Source organism: Neolamprologus multifasciatus, chromosome 11 (assembly GCF_963576455.1).
Source record: "Neolamprologus multifasciatus chromosome 11, fNeoMul1.2, whole genome shotgun sequence".
Taxonomy (NCBI): domain Eukaryota; kingdom Metazoa; phylum Chordata; class Actinopteri; order Cichliformes; family Cichlidae; genus Neolamprologus; species Neolamprologus multifasciatus.
This window is the reverse complement of record NC_140449.1, coordinates 30,005,259-30,023,965: the sequence shown is the minus strand read 5'-3', so window position 1 is coordinate 30,023,965 and position 18,707 is coordinate 30,005,259. Positions and strand designations below refer to the sequence as shown.

Below are 18,707 nucleotides of genomic sequence, written 5' to 3'. Positions count from 1 at the left end.
ATGATGCACATCAGTTCACATTATGCAAAAGTGGATGGTGCACCACAGCTGTAAATCCTGGGTTGCATTGTCTCTGGACGGTCTAAGTCCTTAAAGGGTATCGTTGCTTTTATGTAATGATGCTAATTCACATTTGTAGTTCACCAAATTTGATCTCGATATGAAAAAATGGGGTGAATACATATTTCTATACTACAATCACGGGTGTTTCTAGAAGAATACGTTCAACACATGTGCACTAGACAACACAATGGCAACGTCCTGACAGCAACAGGAAGTGATGCTCTGTTTTGTGATTGTCAATGTGCAGTATAAACAACAGGACATAAGTATTGTACACACAACAAGCATCCAGTTTACTTTTCAGGCACATAGGCATCCCATGTAGCCTCAGATTTTGGACTGCACTTAGACGTCCATACGAACCTTCACAGGCATGAGCAGGTGTTCAAATATATGTCACACAGATGCTCAAACCATGAGTTTGAGCACATGCTTTACTTCAACTTGATCAGTTCTTCTTAAAACCTGCAGTAAATTATTTGCAAAATTTTGCAGTTTTCAGTGCTAATGTGCTTAACCTACTGAATAAAAACTATTATTCGCAGACGTCATGCAAACATCATGCAAACAAGTGTCAATTTGGCTCTCAGAGAATTACAACATAGACTTAATCTCAAGTATTTTACCTGCTTTTAGTATAGTAATTTCCAAATCAATAAAACCCTAAAAAAAAAGCCATTACGGACCAAGCACGACTGAAATAATCATCTGTGTTGCATGAAATCAACAGATTACAAATATCTTTGACTGAATGGGAAATGGAGCAAAGCTCACTCAGCGATGCTGAAAAACTCTTGCTAAGCGGACAGTGTGATCCAGATATTTAGGGCAGATTTTGGGCTTCAGTCAGCAGATAGTAGCACTGATGAACCTCCTGAGAGTGAGTCAGATGAGGGCTGAGAGATACTGAGAGGCGTTTGACTGCTGGGCAAAAGCTCAATGTGGGTCAATAGAGCGCTGGCACAGATGAGGACCAATATGTTCGTCTGTGTGTGCGTCTGATTACACATGTGACTAAGTTTGCATGTATGTCTAATCGTGAGTATGTGTGTGTGTGTTGTACATTTCTGTGCATGTGTGTTGGAGTTGGAGCAGGACATGGAGCCAATTCAATTACGGGGGATGAATGTTTGGACCTTTGACCCTCTGCAGTAAAACTCACGACCCTTTGAAGTGTGTTTTACTGACCTCAGACCTGCCCATCATATCTCTTTTACAGATAGAATTACATACCTGCAGAGGTGCAAAGCTTTCCATTTTCATCATCAGTGCTTAAAGGTATGGGCTGCACTGCAGTGGTTAGCATTGTTTACCTCTTTAAGCAAGAAAATGATCTGTTCAAATGCACCAATCCACCATCCCTTTCTGTGTGGTGTTTGCACGTTCTCCCCGTGTCTGCGTAGGTTGTCTCTTTCTCTATTCTACACTGGCTGTAGGTTAGGACGTGACTATGAATGGTTGCTTGGTAACCTCTACCCAACTAGTGACCCTGACCTGTATAAACAGTTTAGAATATGGATGATTGCTATTGAACAGTTTCTAAATTTATACTTTTTATTAATATTTAGCAAATAATAATAAGGCAAACTATACATTTCACTGAATGAAACACAGACAGAACAGCTACTGCTGGTAGAATGACTTTAAATGGGCACTCTATTGATTTTACTCGTTAAAAGGGATGTCACAGCTTTTGAAAACTGTTGGCTGCAGCTTGATATGCTGATGCACTTTCACAGCACTATTGCCTAATAACAAAGACGTCCCCCAGTTTTGATCTTGTTCCTTATCTTAGGCTAGTTTTCTGCTTTTACAGCAAAGTGCTGTGGGCCTAAATTGCTGCATTTCAAATAATGCAACCATGTGTGGCACACACTCATTTTTATAGGACTTATAGGAAGCAGTAGTTTGATCAATACCATAGACTAAAAGTTGATATATTTGAGCCTTTTCTGCTTAGAATATCCCTTTTTTATGCTGTATATTTGTACTTCAGAGTCAAGGTCAATGTACGGATGTAAATATATATTTTACGTGTTAAATACTGAAGATTGGAGATGTTTCATTAACACCAGATGGAAGTTCCTGAGAAGTTTCAGCTCCACTGCAGACTGAGCTGTCTTGGACACACACTCGCACTCGCCTGTCTGTAGCAAGCTGAGCCACCACATGTCAGAGCTGTCATTTTCTTTTCAACTAAAATCACATTTTTATTGGTCAAGTTTACTCTGTTTAAGCAAATTAGATTTTTACGTGGCCTTCAGTTTGCACATGCATTTGTGACTGCTTTGATTTTGTGAGATGTTATCTCTAAACCTCAGTCGTTATAAACATACTGCAATGTGATATCTTGTTTTTTAAGCTATCTGAGGCATCTCCGGTGCTGGCTTCCCTTGTCCTCCTGACTGATGGGATCTGACAGCATTAGTGCCATAAATTGCCTTCTCCTCTGGAGCTGCAGGACTGAAAGGACCATATTCGGAGAAACAGATGAGAAATCTGAGGGAGTGAAGAGCGAGGGTACGCATCAGGGAAAGAGAAAGAGAGGAGAGGAGAGAGTGTTTATGTTCTGCTTGTGGTAGGGAAAGCAGATTAATGGAAGGAGAAAGAAAGTGACATACAAAGGAAATCAAAAGAGTGATCAGGGGGAAAACAGCGAGAAACTATCGGCATGAAATAAAAAGGAGACAGATATAAAGGGAGAAGTGGACAGAGAAAACGAGAGGAGGTGGAGGGGAAACTGACTGAGAGAATGAGTCAGAACCTTATAATGTTTGCCAGTATGGAAACGACTTGGGCGAGCCAGGTCGAGTTTACTAGTGTATGTGTGTCTGTGTGTGCGTCTTGCAGCTTGATATAATTAAGTGAGGTTTTGAGAACCAACAGCAGTTCGCATTCATTTAAGATGTCATGATCAGATCATGGAAACACACAAAATACCCACTTAGATGCACACAAACACTCAAATGCTCTCACACTGGATTATGGGTGCATGAGGGATCACCTCAGAGTCACAGAGTGTGGGGGTCATGGAAGCAGCTCGGTGTTCAAACACACAGGAGATTTACAGCTGAGGAGAACGCCAGGGAAAAAAGACACGCACGCATTAACAGACACAGTTTGTTTTTGCCAAAAATCTTGTCTGACATAATGAAACGCTGGCTGCACACATGCACACACTGCATACATATTCACAAATTTGTTTTTGGCCAGGTTTGTCTAGCTGCAGGTTAGCTATGTTTCGATTATTAGCTTGTATGTACACAGAAATGCAAACAGACACACACACACACACAAAAATCCAATGCAGGTTTTATTAATCTATTAATCACTGTTCAGAGTCCATCATATCTCTCTGTCTCTGTTTTGGTTTCTGCATGCTCTTATTTTGAAAGTAGTAGTCTCTATTCTCCTGCATTTTTTTGTGCTCTATCATAGTTTCCCCCCTTTCCACAAAATTCAACCAGATGCTCAAAAAGATGATTGAATTGCAAAAGAAGTTGTGATTTAAGAATATAATCACGACACTTTACTACAATTGAAAAAATGCAGTAAAAATGCCAAAGAGGTAAAAATGTGATTGCACACCTGCTGTTTTTTTGTTGTTGTTGGTGGTGTTTTGTTTTTTTTAAGCAAAAATCCAATAAAATCAAAACCATCTGCAGTCATATAAACCTAAAAAAAAAAAAAAAAAAAAACACTGAGAAAATCCAGTTAGAGACTTTAGTAGCCTGAATCAGCTTTGAGATGAATCAAATTTAATGCCGGTTTCATATGTTTATATCCCCACAAAATAGGTTTTGCTTATAATCTTGGAGCCACAGTGCTCAATGTAGCTCAGCTAGTATGGTTAGTGCTTCATCTTAGACTCTTTAAGACATAAACATAAGGTGGGTTGGATTTGGCTGCCAAAGGTTCAAGCTATCTATTTTTATTCTCAGCTATACTAACAACACTAGCTGCACTGAAATGGTCAAGTTCAGCTGAAATAAATGCTGGGTCCGATCTCCTCTCTACATTAGTGGTAGTAAGTGGATTTTGTTATCTGTTCACCAACATTTCATTTTTTTTCATTTCATTATTTAATTGCATTAAGATGAATCCATTTGTCAGCCTGTTTAGGAAACCCAGAGCATCGTTTGATCTAATTTACTGTATTCCTCTCAGGGTCACATACACAGGAGCTTTCAATGCACACATCCCCCACATAATTCCTATAGTTAGTGTGACACGGGACACATCTGCAAATCTGTAATTGGTTTGCAGTTTATAGTGTTGCGTGGGTGCTCTCCAGGGATACAGGGGTTTTATGTAAATAGGTTCTGGTTACAATCATGTCTGCAGCTCTGTGCTGAGTGACTCATTTGCAACATTAAGCAGCCTCAGTTTATTTATAATAGCAGGAATCTGAGTACTTACAGTCAAGCAACTCTGCAGAAAATGGTATGTAAATGTGACAAGCCAACTGAATGTGCTTAATTGGGTGTTTATATTTAGATGTTCCAAGCAGGCAAGCATATGCACCAATATATGTGCGTCCTTGCCTAGCTTTACCCTGAAATTGGAGCAACTTCGTCCAGCACAATGCCTCTAAGCAACACTCTTTCTAAAAATTTTTAAGCCAAATGTAATACAGTGATCGCGTTGTGACATTTCAAATCCCGTTCTGTTTTCAGTTCAAGGATTTACCTTCGCTGGATGATTGAATGGTCCAGTTTTTAACCCTCTGTGGCTGCTAATGAGGCTATAATGGTTTCATCTGCATAATGGAAGCCGATGTGGTGATATTTTATTTAAGCTGGTTTGTTTTGAATGTACTGCAGATGATGTGATGCCTCAGGGAACTCTAAGTGGATGGCTGATAAAGACAAAAAGCATCTGACCTGAAATAATACAACAATGCACATTAATAAACCAAAGTGGCCGGGATTACAAAAACAGTGTCTCTTTGTTCATTTATCTCTTTTATTTTTTGAGTTGTTGCAGAGAGCTCCCTTCTTAATAATCAGTTTTATTTTTCATTGTCTCCTATCTGATTATCTTGTGTCTCATGTGATTAAAATAACAGCAGAAAAGCCAGTAAGTGGTGAAAGGTGTAAACGCTTTCAGCTGCATGGTGTTGCACACAAATATCACAACAGTTTATTGAAACAGTGTAAAGTTGGGCTAAATAACCTACTCTGTTTTTTAATCAGAAACCGGTGCTCAGGTGGAGCGAAAGCAGAAGATCTAAAAGCATTTATGAGTCAAATAAGTCTTTGTTACTGTTACAAGAACAAAACATAGAAAATATCCAAACTCAAGACCAACTCTTAGAGATTACTGATTCTGTCATTGTATATGTGTATGAAAAGCTCGATAAAGCTAATTCCATTGAGCCAAGATCAGAAAGATTTTCTTTAAACTACAGTTGTCGAGACATTGCTCATGTTCTAGGACTATGGCGGGGAAGTTAGAAACTAGGTAAGCCTCAACAAAGGTTTTAGCACCATAATTTGGTAACCACACACCAAATATTAACTGTTAACTGTCTAAATGAAGACTTATCTGTCCCACTTTATAACACTTAGTATGTTTATATATGTAGATAGATTTAATCTGAAATGGGACTTTATGTGTCATTCAGTACCCGCAGGGACGTGTTTGATTGATTTTAGAGTCATTCTACAGCCTGACAACCTTCAAACAACTTTCTTCAGACAGATGAATGAGAATAGAATAGAATAGAATAGAATAGAATAGAATAGGCTTTGTGTCGAGTATTTAAAAAAACTGTGCAAGTTAACTAAGAAGTGGTTGTATTTGGAAATCAAAGAAACTCCACACCAATTCTTGATTGGACTGAGGTGTTTCTGACTACACAGAAAGCAGAGTCCCGTACATATAGAAGTCTTTGAGTGCGCTGGTGAAGTCAAGGGTATTTTTCATGTACCCTACTTGATTCTAGCCCATTCAAACATATTTTCCTTGGTAAAACAAAACCAAGAAGCTGTGAACTTTTACTCTCCGTCTTCATTAAGTTTCTAGTCTGATGAGATTCTCTCTGCATCCACGGTGTTTCCTCGTTCTTTCCGTCAACGTTTTAAAACCAGCTCCAGTTTTATAGTCCTGTCCTCTGTCTGAACCTTCCCAGAGCCCTTAGGAAAATGAGAATGTTTGTTTTCATTCAATAACAGAAACTCAAAGTTTTGCTTCAGAGCCAATATCAAAGCTTATGTTTTATAGTTTTCAGACACAGCGTGCCGTTCCCTCTCCTGTCCTCCGCTGGCCTTTAATCCTGACGTTCACCTCTTTCTGAATGACTCAGTTTTTCCCTTCATACTCATTCTGGAGTTATTGCATCAGAAAATGTGTTTTGCTTCAAGGAAAACAATGTTTGAAAAAAGCACAGCTTTTAATGCAAATCTGGGACTTATGCTAAAATATTCAGGAAACACCCAGCTTTGCTCTCTCTTGTCACCCCCGATCCAGCTCTTTTAGATACGACATGTTTGGTTGTTTCTCCCTCTAACCTTCCAAAGACCCTGATAAAATATGCATCTCCCCTTTGCTTGTTCTCTCCTTACTCTGCAAAATAATCACTTTCCCTTCAGGAGGGTATTAAACAACAAAAGCAGAAGAAAGCACGGGATACCAACTGCTAAACATTGAATATGCTTATCATAGTTCTTCATGGGTCCACCTGGTTTTAAGGTGAGCAAGTTAGGCTATATTGCTTGGGAGCTGTATGACGATTTGTCCAAAATGGTAAATGGCAGCAGTATCTGCTTTTGGCTCCAATCCATCGATCGTAACCCTTGTGGTGTCCTCGGATCAGAAATGGTCCCTAGGTGAATGGCAAACAAGCATATGGGAATCCCGAGGACAACATTGCTCTTGCACAGTTCCCTGTCCTACCCTAACTTTTTTCTCATTACCCCCCTCATATCCTCCATTCTCACCCTCCATTACTCCTTATCAAAGCTAGCAGGGGGTCCTATTAGCCATTCTGCACTGTTGTCATCCTCTGCAAGTTAAATAAAAACTCTGTCTGCCTCACTCAGCACAGCAGGCCAGCATAATCAGGTAAATATTGAGAGGATTTGTTAGCTCTTTGTAATGTGGCTCAGGATGCCCCAAGTCTAACTCTGATATATTACTGCCAGGCTACAACGTAGCTTTAAATGTGGCTGTGGTGAGCCGCGGCAAGGGAGATAATGACGGGTTAGGGAGGGAAAAAAACTGTGCTGTGGGACACAAAGGGAAGGGCTGTGGGATATGTGGGAAGTTTTATAGAAGGAAGGACTGGGAATGAGGGAGGCTGTCTGTCATATCTCAGCCAAGGTGGAGTCGGGTGCTTTTGAAGGAGATTTAACAGTAAAAGTTTTTTCCTCCCTGATCAAGGGTCTTTTCCAGTTTGATTTCACCTCTTTGCAGCTGGTGGGGACGCGAGACTTTTGGAGGAGGAAATTCAATCCTAAAGATTCTCTTCAAAATTCAGCCAAGCCAAGCCAGCAGAGCTATTTCCTCCTGTGTCAGCCTGTTAAGCTGTGTTCCAACAATCTTAATGGAGGAAGCCGGAGTCATTCTTGCTGTCAACACATCCCACAAAAACAATGGAATTAGCTGTTAGTTCAGCTTTCAGTCATTTCTTTTTACTTTTCTACCTTCTTTCTCCTAATTGATTCCAAGTGCAATCAAACTTTAAAACAGGCTTTTATTCAGTACTTAATAATTACTTGTGATGCTTTGAAGTCTTGATGGCATGGATTTTCCCACAAACATCTCAGTTGGTCCTTTTCATGGTTCCTAACCCAACAGTAACAAAAAATGACATCAGCTGACTGCGGGATTTCATGGGTTTCTGTATTGGCTTGATTGGCAAAGACCTTCCTCTGTCAGAGTAAGTCATTTGGATACTTTACACACTGGATATAAGAGAAATGTTGCTATTTGCTTAGGTCTTCTGTTTCACGATCAGAATTTAAACTAAAATCTCCTTAAAGTTCCTGGAGGATATCTTGTGTCACAGAGTCATTATTTACATCACAGAGTGAGCCCCGTTCTCAATCCCAGGTCATCAAGTACTGACGTCTCTGAGACAGACACAGGCACTGGTGCCTAAATCAATGGCTCTGTGTCCTTCCCCTCAACCCCAACTAGCCCGCCCCTCCCTGAGCCTCCCTGGTACTGCTGGAGGTTTCTTCCTGTTAAAAAGGAGTTTTTCTTTCCCACTTTTACCAAAATCTTGGTTCTACATAAATACAATTGAACTGAATTGAATTGAAAGATGAGTGTCCTAGTCCTAGCCCTGGTCATTATTAAAGGATATCATTAATAATAATATTGCTCTCCTTGTTCCTTTATCATTATTGTTAATGTGTCATATTAAGTGTCGTGTCCTTAAAGCCTTAAATGTGTGGGTAGCAAAAAGTGAACTTAAACCTCAAAGGAGGGACAGCAACTGCAGCCCCTCTGTTGATGAACTGTCCCATTTTCAAACATAATTATTAATTATTGGTATTCAATATCAGCACAGCCAGTGCATCAAAGCACCGATGCCAAAGGACACCTTGCTTGTATCCTTGTCCTAGCAGCTTCTGACACAACGTGTAAAGTATTTTACACGTTGATGGGCTACAATGGGAATGTGTTGGCAGGAGAGTGAGTGCATAATAACAAGTGTTAGCATGGTAACACACTAAATTAAAATGATTGATTATTGATGAATTTGTCTCAGTTGGAGTTTTGGAGGCAAGCTGAGCTGTAAATTTAAATTCTGTTCTCTCATTTTGTTCATTCTCTCAGACTTTGGCTACACACTCATTACAGATAGGGTCATTGCTGGCTTTCGTTTTGCTCATTCCTTTACAACTATGACAAGATTACGATATTCGACTCGGACTGCTGTGTTCAATCCTAACGTCAAAAAAAAGAGTAAAAAAAAATACAGTTGCACAAACTGAAAGGAGAGACATAATTCAGCTGGAGGCGCTTGACAAAGTGCAGGAGGAGGAGGAGGAGGAAGGAGAGACAAGAGAGCCACTGAACAAGAAAAGAAATCTTTAAGAAGACAAGCAGCAGGAGTGAAGAAGCAGGAGGGGGAGTGAGGGAGGGAGTGGGAGAAAATAAACGGGGAACTGGCCACTAACACAGAATGGTGTCCCTCCGGACCACTCAGAGCAGATGTATGTGTCTGATGGCATGTCAGCCTCACGTCTGCTCTGTTTGCCGCTCAGCTGGGTTGCCATGGTGACTAGCACATCCTTGCTCGCCTTCTTCCTTTATGCATCCGTCCCTTTCTCCCCCACCTACACCCTCCCTCTATCCATCTTACATAAACCTCTTGTATGAATGCAGAAACACTCTGAGAGTGAATGCAGTGAAGTCTACATTTTTAAAAAAGTGATAATGGCTTTCATCGCTTCTCTTTCTTCAATATATGCCCGAACTCAAAACGTCTCCTGGCACGTTGCCAGTGTTTCCTTCAGCTGGCAAAATAAAAGCATCAAGGATTCAGGAAGGATACAGGAAGTGAGCCAGTGAAAGAAGCCTGTTTAACATGTATGGAGCTCAGTCAGAGGGTATGAGCACCACCGGCACCTTTAATCACTTTTATGGTCCTCCGTTTGTGTAGATCTGTAGATCTATGGATACAATACGTGACACAGAGAGTAGGGGAGATGCAGCCAAAGCCAAAGCTGTCAACTGGCTACCACACGAGTATTAATTAAGGTTACAACATGGCCTTTTCTGAATCTAGAGTCCGTGGAAGGTTTAAAATGGTTAATGCAATCATATATACCCAAATCAGAGCTGCAATTAGCTCAGCTTATGTAACCGGTGTGATTCTGCGTTGTGTCTGATAAAAAAGGTAAAAGAAAGAAAGACCTCCAAGTAAATAATTTGCCCACTCCAGCTCCTCTCCCACAGGGGAATTGTAGAAAAGGGCTGGCATTTATTTTTACATTAAACATAAAGTATGCACTTACACGTAACATATTTGACATAAGATAAAACAAAAACAACAACATGAAATCCGACATACCTGATAAAAAAGGTAAAAGCAAGAAAGACCTCCAAGTAAATAATTTTCCCACTCCAGCTCCTACGACCAAATACAAACAGTGGGGAAGAGGGTTAGCTCAACCCACCACAACTTCCAAGCTAGCAAGGAGTATATATTCATGCTAGCATTTATGGCGCCTAAAACATATTTATGATACATACATACTACACACTTGTAACATCTACCAAAAAAACAGGCTTAATAATGACAATAATTGAACTAAAATCACAATCAGAAACATCCAGGTGGCTAAATATGCATTATATGTGTGTTTTAAAGTGTTGGAAAGAAATGACACTCACCTCTCCCACAGGGGAATTGTAGAAAAGGGGAGAGGCAAAAGGGGTACATTGTATTTATAGGTTTGCACCAAAGAAGAAGAAGAAAAGAATGAGGGGCTCTAACTGATAATGAACATAACTACAGGCTTGGAGGTCCTAAAAGTCAGGTATAAAAGGAACGGTTTGGGGGTTTAGAACACATTTTGTGTAATTATAACAATATGTGATGTATGACCCTGTTACACTTAGCATAACAACTGGAAACATTCAATCTAATCTACTGTCCAAATATCAGAAATACACCTAATCAACATATGTAGAGTCATTCATTTTTAAGTTTAGATCACAGGTTGTCAAAGTTTGGATGGATCAGTACCATTTTAGGACTGCTTGATAATAATTCACACATCAGACAAATTAAATTATGAATGGCTGCTTTTGGTCAATGATGAGATGATGACCATTCTTTATTCTGGGATGTAGTTTTATAAACATGAGAATGGTTGAATTTCTTTGTACAAGCTGTGAGTTTAGACAAAGCTAGCTCAGCTAAGCTTAATAACTCACAATTCTAGCTCTATGACACACACACACACACACACACACACACACACATTAGTTCTATTGATCTCCACATTTAACTGTTGGCAGGAAAACAAATGGGTGAAATTAATCTAGACGTCACTGAGCATAGTCGGGATAATAAGCAAAAGTCCTTTAAGGCAAAAATGAACCTCAACTTTTTTCATCGGTATTTTTGCACTTGTGGCAGTGAGGTAGCGCCTCTCTGCAGCATCACAGTCTCATTAACTGGTGAAATAGTCATTGCCATTTCACACGCCAAACAGTCTGTAGACAAAGCCATCTGCCCCTGCCGTTTATGTCCCCGGGCGGACACCGTACTCCGCCAAATGGCTATGAAGGGAGTCTGGGACTTGCATGGCAGCTGTGTGTGTTTTTGTGTGTGTGTCGACGTGTGTGTGTGTGTGCACACAATATACATCCACACATGGTTGCCCATATGTTTTGTGTTACATGTTCTTAACGCCGATATCTTTTCTGACTGTGTATGCGTGTGTTTTTGTTTGACAGCGAGTGTGTTTATAACAAAAAATCACCTCAGGCTGTTTTTCCTTTTTCACTTTCTATTTTCAGACACACATAGTGATGACTTTGTATATTTTTCAATAAAGCGTTCACAAACCTGCCGGCGACAAACGCTCTTCTAGTAGATGGCTTTACGCTGAAGGTTTATGTAACACGCATCATGTTGTGGAACATTTGGAGGACTTTTGGCAGCATGTTAAGAGCCTCCTGAATTCCCAAATCTCTCTGTTTCTGATTAAAGATAATCAGAAGCAGAGAGGAAATCCTGAACTTTAATGAAGAGACTTTGAGTACAGAGGCATTCACAGCATGTGTGTTCATTAAATAATTCTTAAAAGCCAAACCTGTAATTGGCTAAAACGTGAAACTGACAGGCACACAAAACTCGCAGAAATTGGTAAGACATGATTTTAACTCACTGATCTCTTTTTTCCTTCCCTTTCTGCTCACAACTTATTTCATTTCACATTCTTCACTGTTCATCGTCCCGGTCATATCCTTTTGTTCTGCTCTGTTTCCTCCCCTTGTCCCCGATTTTTCTCTATATACGTAATTCCACCTGACTCAATTTCTCTCTCAACCTGTCCTCTGAAACCTCTTTGTCTGCCTCAGATGCAACGTCCAGGATTACATCTGGCACAAGGGTGCCCGTTGCGAGTCGGTGGTTACTGAGTTCCAGGTGATGTGTCTGGCCGTGGGCGCCTCGGCTCTGGTGGTCCTGCTGCTCTTCATGATCATCGTGTGCTTCGCCAAGAAGCTCCACGTGCTCAAGACAGAGAATAAGAAGTTGCGTAAGCGCAGGTGAGGAGACGACAAAAGAAAAAAAGTTGGGTTTTTTTACCCTTATTTGGTTTGTGCCTCAAAATAACAGCATCTAAAGATTAGTACCGCTGATGTGTGTATGGTAAACGAGACAGTGAGAGCATTTTGGGGCCAAAATGGGTAGGGCGCACTGGTTTCTTACAAACCAGTAAATAATTATGATCATAAACAGTGACAAAAACAAATGCATTTTGTTTCAACTAGGGCAGGACATCTTGAATAAACATTCAAACCACGATCATCCTACATAAAAATATTCACTGAGTAGCAGTAATTTATTAGTTTAGATTCTCATAAATACTTTTAAAGTGTTTCATTATATATGTGGGAATGGGTGACTTGGCTCTTGCCAAAGTAACATTTGGAGTCACTTTTTGCTTTAGAAGTGCTGCTAGGCAGACACAACCAAGTCCTTTGATATGCAAAGCTCACCTTGTACTGTTGTTCACATATTTTTGCACATATTTTTGCCCTTCTAACTCTTCAGTACTGATAACGAATAATCCAAAATCTCAAAACCTTCCTTTTATTTAAAAAAAAAGCCTTTTTTTTCTTTAAAAGTCAGTCAAACAAAACTAAAAACTGGGGCCTTTGGGCAATATGATGCAGGAGATTTATTATCAGCTACTCGGCAGTCACTGTGTCTCAGCTGCAGTACATTACTCCCTCCATCGATGACTCAACCAGAAAACAGTTTCTTGGCTGGCACTGCCGTTGGGCCAAAGTGCCACCCTGGCTTGTGTTTGTGTGAAATGACAGAGAGCGGCTGATGCAGACAGAGAGCACAGGGGAAAATAAGTTTGGTAGAAAGAATCTAAAAAAGATCTGTTTGAAATATCTGAGCTCGCAAGGTCCTTGGACCAGCACGTCTGAGCAAGTGTACAATAAGAAGTACTTTGGAGTTTGAAACCGCAGCAGGATTGTTTTCAAAAGTTTGGCTGTGAAACATGTTGATCAACAGGAGGCAAAGACTGAAAATAATAATAAGAACCAAGAACAGCAGAATTTCAATGAGTATGATAAGCACCTCCCATTGAGGGATCCTGCCCCTTTTTAGAGCACAATCTCTGATTAATTTGAGGGACCCAAACCCAAACTTGAGTTTATTTGAGAAACAATTTCTATTTTTTGTAAAAGTTACATTTTAATTAAGAATGTTGCACCATTTTAATATTTTAATTTAGATGTTTAGAGGTGATTAAAGGGAGCTGAAATCACAGCGAGTGAAGATTTCGTAAACTGTCAGAGGCTCGTAGCAGAATTACAGAAAATATTAGAAACGTAAAAAAAGAAAGGCAGGTGAGGTAAACAATAACATGAGTCTTCCTCTCTCAGAGACAGGGCTGCAGAAAATGCTCGTGTATTTTTATTTTTTATTTTTTTCTTCTCACATCTCACAGCAAAGTTTTCAGGAAAGAATGACTCAGAACATTTGAAGTAAAAGAGATTCAGTGCTGAGCTCAAGGACGAAAGAGTGAAACTGCAACTTTTCTGCAGCAGTACAGCGACTGCATAACCACAATCACGACATGCAAATGTTTCGCTGGGTGGTTATTTGGGCTTGTTCTGCAGCCAGTCACTGAATTGATCACGACCTCTGTATAAAGCTTGTCAGAAACTGGGCAATGATCCTAAGCACAACTGAAAACCTACAACAGAATGGTGGAAAGGTGAATTTTAAAAAATCTAAATGAGCTAAAGCAACAACTTAAAAAAGAGTGGACTAAAATACCTCTACAGCAATGTCAGAAACTGCCAAATCACACAGTAATTGATTATTTTGATTTATTGGTGCTTAGGTTGGATCTAGAATCACAGGGTGTACTGGACAGGAAATCAGGTCTGCACAGTGTCATATGAAAACATTCCTTTTCACATGAGGGCACCTGTGTAAGTCATGTTATGCCACCTTCTATTCAATTCTAGCCACACATACATATATATATATATGCACTAATGAACTAATCCTTGTGAGCCAAAAGCTCGGGCACCACAATGTTTTAAACACCCAGTTTCACACAGATTCTTTTCAACTGTCTGATGTCAAAGACAGAGCGTGAGCTTCATATGGGGGGATGAACTAAAACCACCTGTTTCATATAGATGGACTAGACAAAGGTCCAGTGTAAGATATATAAGGATTATTTTGAACTGAGAGTCATGCAAAGCAAGGAGAATACAAATATATAGGCAAAAAATTAGCTTAAATATTACAGCAACTGATTTTTTTATTTGTGTTTAATTCGTGTATTTTTAACACGTGTCAAAATGTTTGACAACAGTGGAAATAAATGAATAATGTCCTTTTACCATAGACTTAAACCTTTGAGGTTAATAGGATGCTTGGTTATAGAGTCAAAAATCGAGGTTAGTCTGAATCCAGTTTCTAGGACAGAGAATAGTTTAACGCTATTTAAAGTGAAGATAAGAAAAAATTAAAATACAGTTATAAAAGTAGGAGGAGAAGGGAAAAGCCAACAAAGAAAAGGCAAAGAGACGAGGACAGTCTGAAGGAATGCAGGAGGAAGCCAGGGGTGGGAGGGGCGGCATGGAGAGCTGATGGCGAGCAGCCGGCTGAAAAACTGATGACAAGATAGATGCGGCAGGCAGTGCAAAGAAGAAAAGCAGGAAAGGTTTTGTTCTGGTTTTGGAGCATCGCAAGTGTTTTTGATGCATGAAGCATATTTGATGTGAAGGATTCTCGACCACCACTGTGGTTGAATGGTTTCATGTGGTTCAGATTTTTAAAAATGTTTTCAGCCTAATGTTTTATGGTTAATTGACCTGCCTCATTTTTGAACTGCTTTAAAAAATTTGGAAAAGGATCTTGAGATACTGGAGAACGATTAGCATTTCTTTTTCAGTCAGTCACTGAAGTAATTACTCTGCACTGCAGCTTTAATTACATTAATGTAACTAGAGTGTATAGAGAGCTCTTAAAGAGTTCAGATGTAAAGTTTTGCAGATTGAACCAAAAGTAATGAATATCAAAATGTTTAGTTTTTAGTTTAATCACAAGAAATAAGAAAATTAAACATTAAAGAATAAGACTTAAAAATGAGAAACGTTTGTGCATACTTCAAAATGCAATATGTTGTCAGAACATTAGAAACACTTCTGCATTTTTTTTTTGTTAAAAAAGTAATTGGGGGCTTTTATTTTGAAAAAGTGACATATTAAAAGATGCTGATACCTTTCTACAACAAACTAATGGATTTTATTTTGATAAAAGAGATTTTCCTGAACATCCTGGTCATTTTTCACAGCTTTAATGCATTGCATCCTGAATGATTTGAATTAACACCTATAAGATGTGTGTTTTTATGTGAGTGTGTGTCATACCAGTAAACACTGGGGCAGAAGAGCTGTGCTGGATTCAGTTAGATTGCACAGATCACTCCCATGTATCTAATGACCTGACCACTGAAGATAATACTTGGGATATTTGAAGACCTGTATATGTATATATACATGTGTTGCAAAGAATTAACTAAAAATGTGCTAATATAGGAACTGCTTTGGCCTCTAAAACACACATTGTTAGTCGTGTTCAGGACAATTTATGGAGTCAATGAGGGACCTTATTCTGTAACCACGGGACACACTTGTAAAAATGCACAACGCGAAAAAAGGCTGATTCTTTGATATACAGGACAGCGAAGGAGAAAAAGAGAGTGACAGACAGATTGCAGGGCTGGACTGAATACAAGAAGAGTGGGTGGGGGTTGTTTCGGCATTGCTTTGCCAGTCCTGGCGTTTTAGTGATGATCTCCCTAGCAACGGAGCCGTCGTGGATGAGAAGCATCACGGATGCAAATGTGAACCCGAGGACCGACTCCTCATCAACAGATCCCACGCTACGGTGTTTATTTTTAGCTTCACTGAGAAGGTTATCTTCCTGCTAGTCATGGTAGAGGAGATTATGGACGATGAGGATGATGGTGAGAAGGAAAAGTAGTGCAGTCAGTAGCAGCTGTAATGCTAGTGAGCAGAAATTAAAAAAGGGGGGGATAGGGTGATGTCAGTGGTACTCTGGATCCAGCTGAAAGTAGGGCAGTCTGATCAGGCAGAGGGGAGGGAGGCTGGGAGAAACAGGCGGAGGCGGGGTTGACCTACATACAGCTGTGCGACCTGAGGGGTGTGAGCAGTAGGGTGCAGCATGAAAGAGACAACAGAGCCTCATCAAGTGGTCGGCAAAAGAAATCGAAGAGGAGCAAGAAAGGAGAAAGAAGCAAGAGAGCATAAAGGAGAAAAGGAGGCGAAGGGCGACATTTTAGAGTAGAAAGGAGGGCAGGATGAAACAGGCAGAGGGACTGTTGCAGGAAAGAGAAAGTGAAAGAGGAATAAAAGAGGGCGGATACAGAGAAAAAATCTCAACGTGACACAGAGGAGAGTGTGTGCTTCTCACAAGCCTCATGAATACATGAGACTCCCACACTCCCCCATCTGCTTTGGGTAATTGCAGTGTTTCTCTGCCGCAGTCGAGATCAGACCCAACATCCTGGTCGAAGATGGAGCAGGGGGAAAAAAGAGAGAACGGGAGGGAGGAGGAAGAGATTGATGAAGTGTTATGAAGCATTTTCAAATTCCTCAGGGAATTTCATCTGTCTGAACAGTAATGAGCTTTTTTCTATCTCGAGTATTTAAATGATCAAATTATAGGCATTACCTATCTGGAATCAAGCTGAATACCAGTTTGTTCGTGTAATGCTGTTTATACTAACTGAAGCTGCTCATTGTCATTAATGACAAATGCTGGAATGAGATTAAACATAGGATCCTAAATCGATTGTTACATAGTTATTATTCACCCCCACCCCAAAAAAACAAACTTGGTTTCACTTTTAGGAAATATTATGTTTAAGTTTATAAACGCTAATTTGTTAGAATTAAACATCAGTAGATGCTATAACAGTAACAATAAGACAAATTCAATCAAAATGACAGCACCAGTATGACGTTCGATTGACCCATCCATCCACCCAGACCTTCTTCAAGACAAATAATGTGGATATTATTTCAAAATCCAGAACGACTGTTTCAACCTTGGTCTGTCTGACTTATCATAAGCACTATACTCATTACCCTTACCTGTCTGATAGATTCAAGTTATGTATTTAACTGCTCAGACTACATATGCATGTTTTTATTACGTTATACTGCAGTTTATTGTTTATTACATTTAATTCTTTGATATTAATTTCCAGCTTTACCAGTGTGTTCATTTAATGACCAATTTATCACCCCCTGTACTTGTCACTGGCAATTTTTAATAATCAGAAATTACCAAACCTGTAGGATATATTAGTGTGGAAGCCCATTTCCGCCACTAAAAAAAAAAGGATCCATAACTCAAAATTTCGAGTTATTTTCTCGAAATTTCGAGTTATTTTCTCGAAATTTCGAAATTTTAAGTTAATAAATCGAAAAGTACCTCGAAATTTCGAGTTAGCGCTGCCAACCAGTAATCTACGTGAATGACGTCATTTCCTTGTTACCCGGAAGCTGAAGCCCTCAGCTACAAATGCTACAGCTAAGCTACCAGTATTACATCCAGTCGTGAATGCACAGATTGCTGAGTGTTTTCAGCGTGGCTTCACAAATGATGAAATCCCTGTGTTATTAGCTGAATCACATGGTGTTACTATCAGCAAACGTACTCGCGAAAGCGCCAATTTGTTGGGATCCGTTTTTGAGTGCGCGTTCCTCTGCACCATATGCTTCCGGGTAACAAGAAAGCGACCTCATCCACGTAGATTTTTGATTGGCAGAGCTAACTCGAAATTTTGAGAAAAGTAACTCGAAATGTTGAGTTATATTTCTCGAAATTTCGAGTTACTTTTCTCAAAATTTTGAGTTAAGGATACTAGTTTTTTTGTTTTTATTTAGTGGCGGAAACGGGCTTCCATATATTAGGGCTCATTATTATGAAGGAAATAATATTAAGGAAAGCCTGTTTAGGCAGGTAGAAAACGTCATGATACCTGTAGCTGCTATATGGCTAATTGTGATGTTTTTCATTTGTGAATCTGCACAAACGTCTGCACCAAGTATGTAAATATATATTTGTTATCTTAGGTGCAGCATTTTAACAGCCATTGGCAGAAAGAGAGCAGAGTGAACGGTCCAAAGCTGGTGATGCACTTCAGTGTCTCCCCCTCTCCTGTCATTACCTTGTTTTTCCTGTTCTGTGGTTCATCAAATATAAATCTCAGGAATGCGGATCAGAGAAGCAGTAGTGTTTTTTGTGTGTCTGTGTAGTAAGTAGATCCCAGGCCTTTGTTTAACTACAGATAAGAAAGGATTTAAAATGTTAAGAGGCTCAGGGTAAAGGTTAATATGTGCGTGGGACAAATAACAGCTGAGAAGACACAAATCTATGAAAC

The 18,707-nt window shown here is 39.7% G+C and overlaps 1 protein-coding gene across 10 annotated transcripts in view; it reads left to right on the top strand.

Moving 5' to 3' along the window:
• cspg5a (chondroitin sulfate proteoglycan 5a) overlaps positions 1 to 18,707 on the top strand; it is a 66,483-nt gene that overhangs the window by 33,093 nt on the left and 14,683 nt on the right. For all 10 annotated transcript variants that reach the window (XR_014876794.1, XM_085176853.1, XM_085176849.1 and 7 more), the window contains exon 3: positions 12,112 to 12,300. Coding sequence is in view for 9 of the 10 variants with exons in the window: in XM_085176853.1 (XP_085032979.1) it covers positions 12,112 to 12,300 (189 nt within the window). In the remaining variant the exon portion in view is untranslated. The remainder of the gene's footprint in view (positions 1 to 12,111; positions 12,301 to 18,707) is intronic.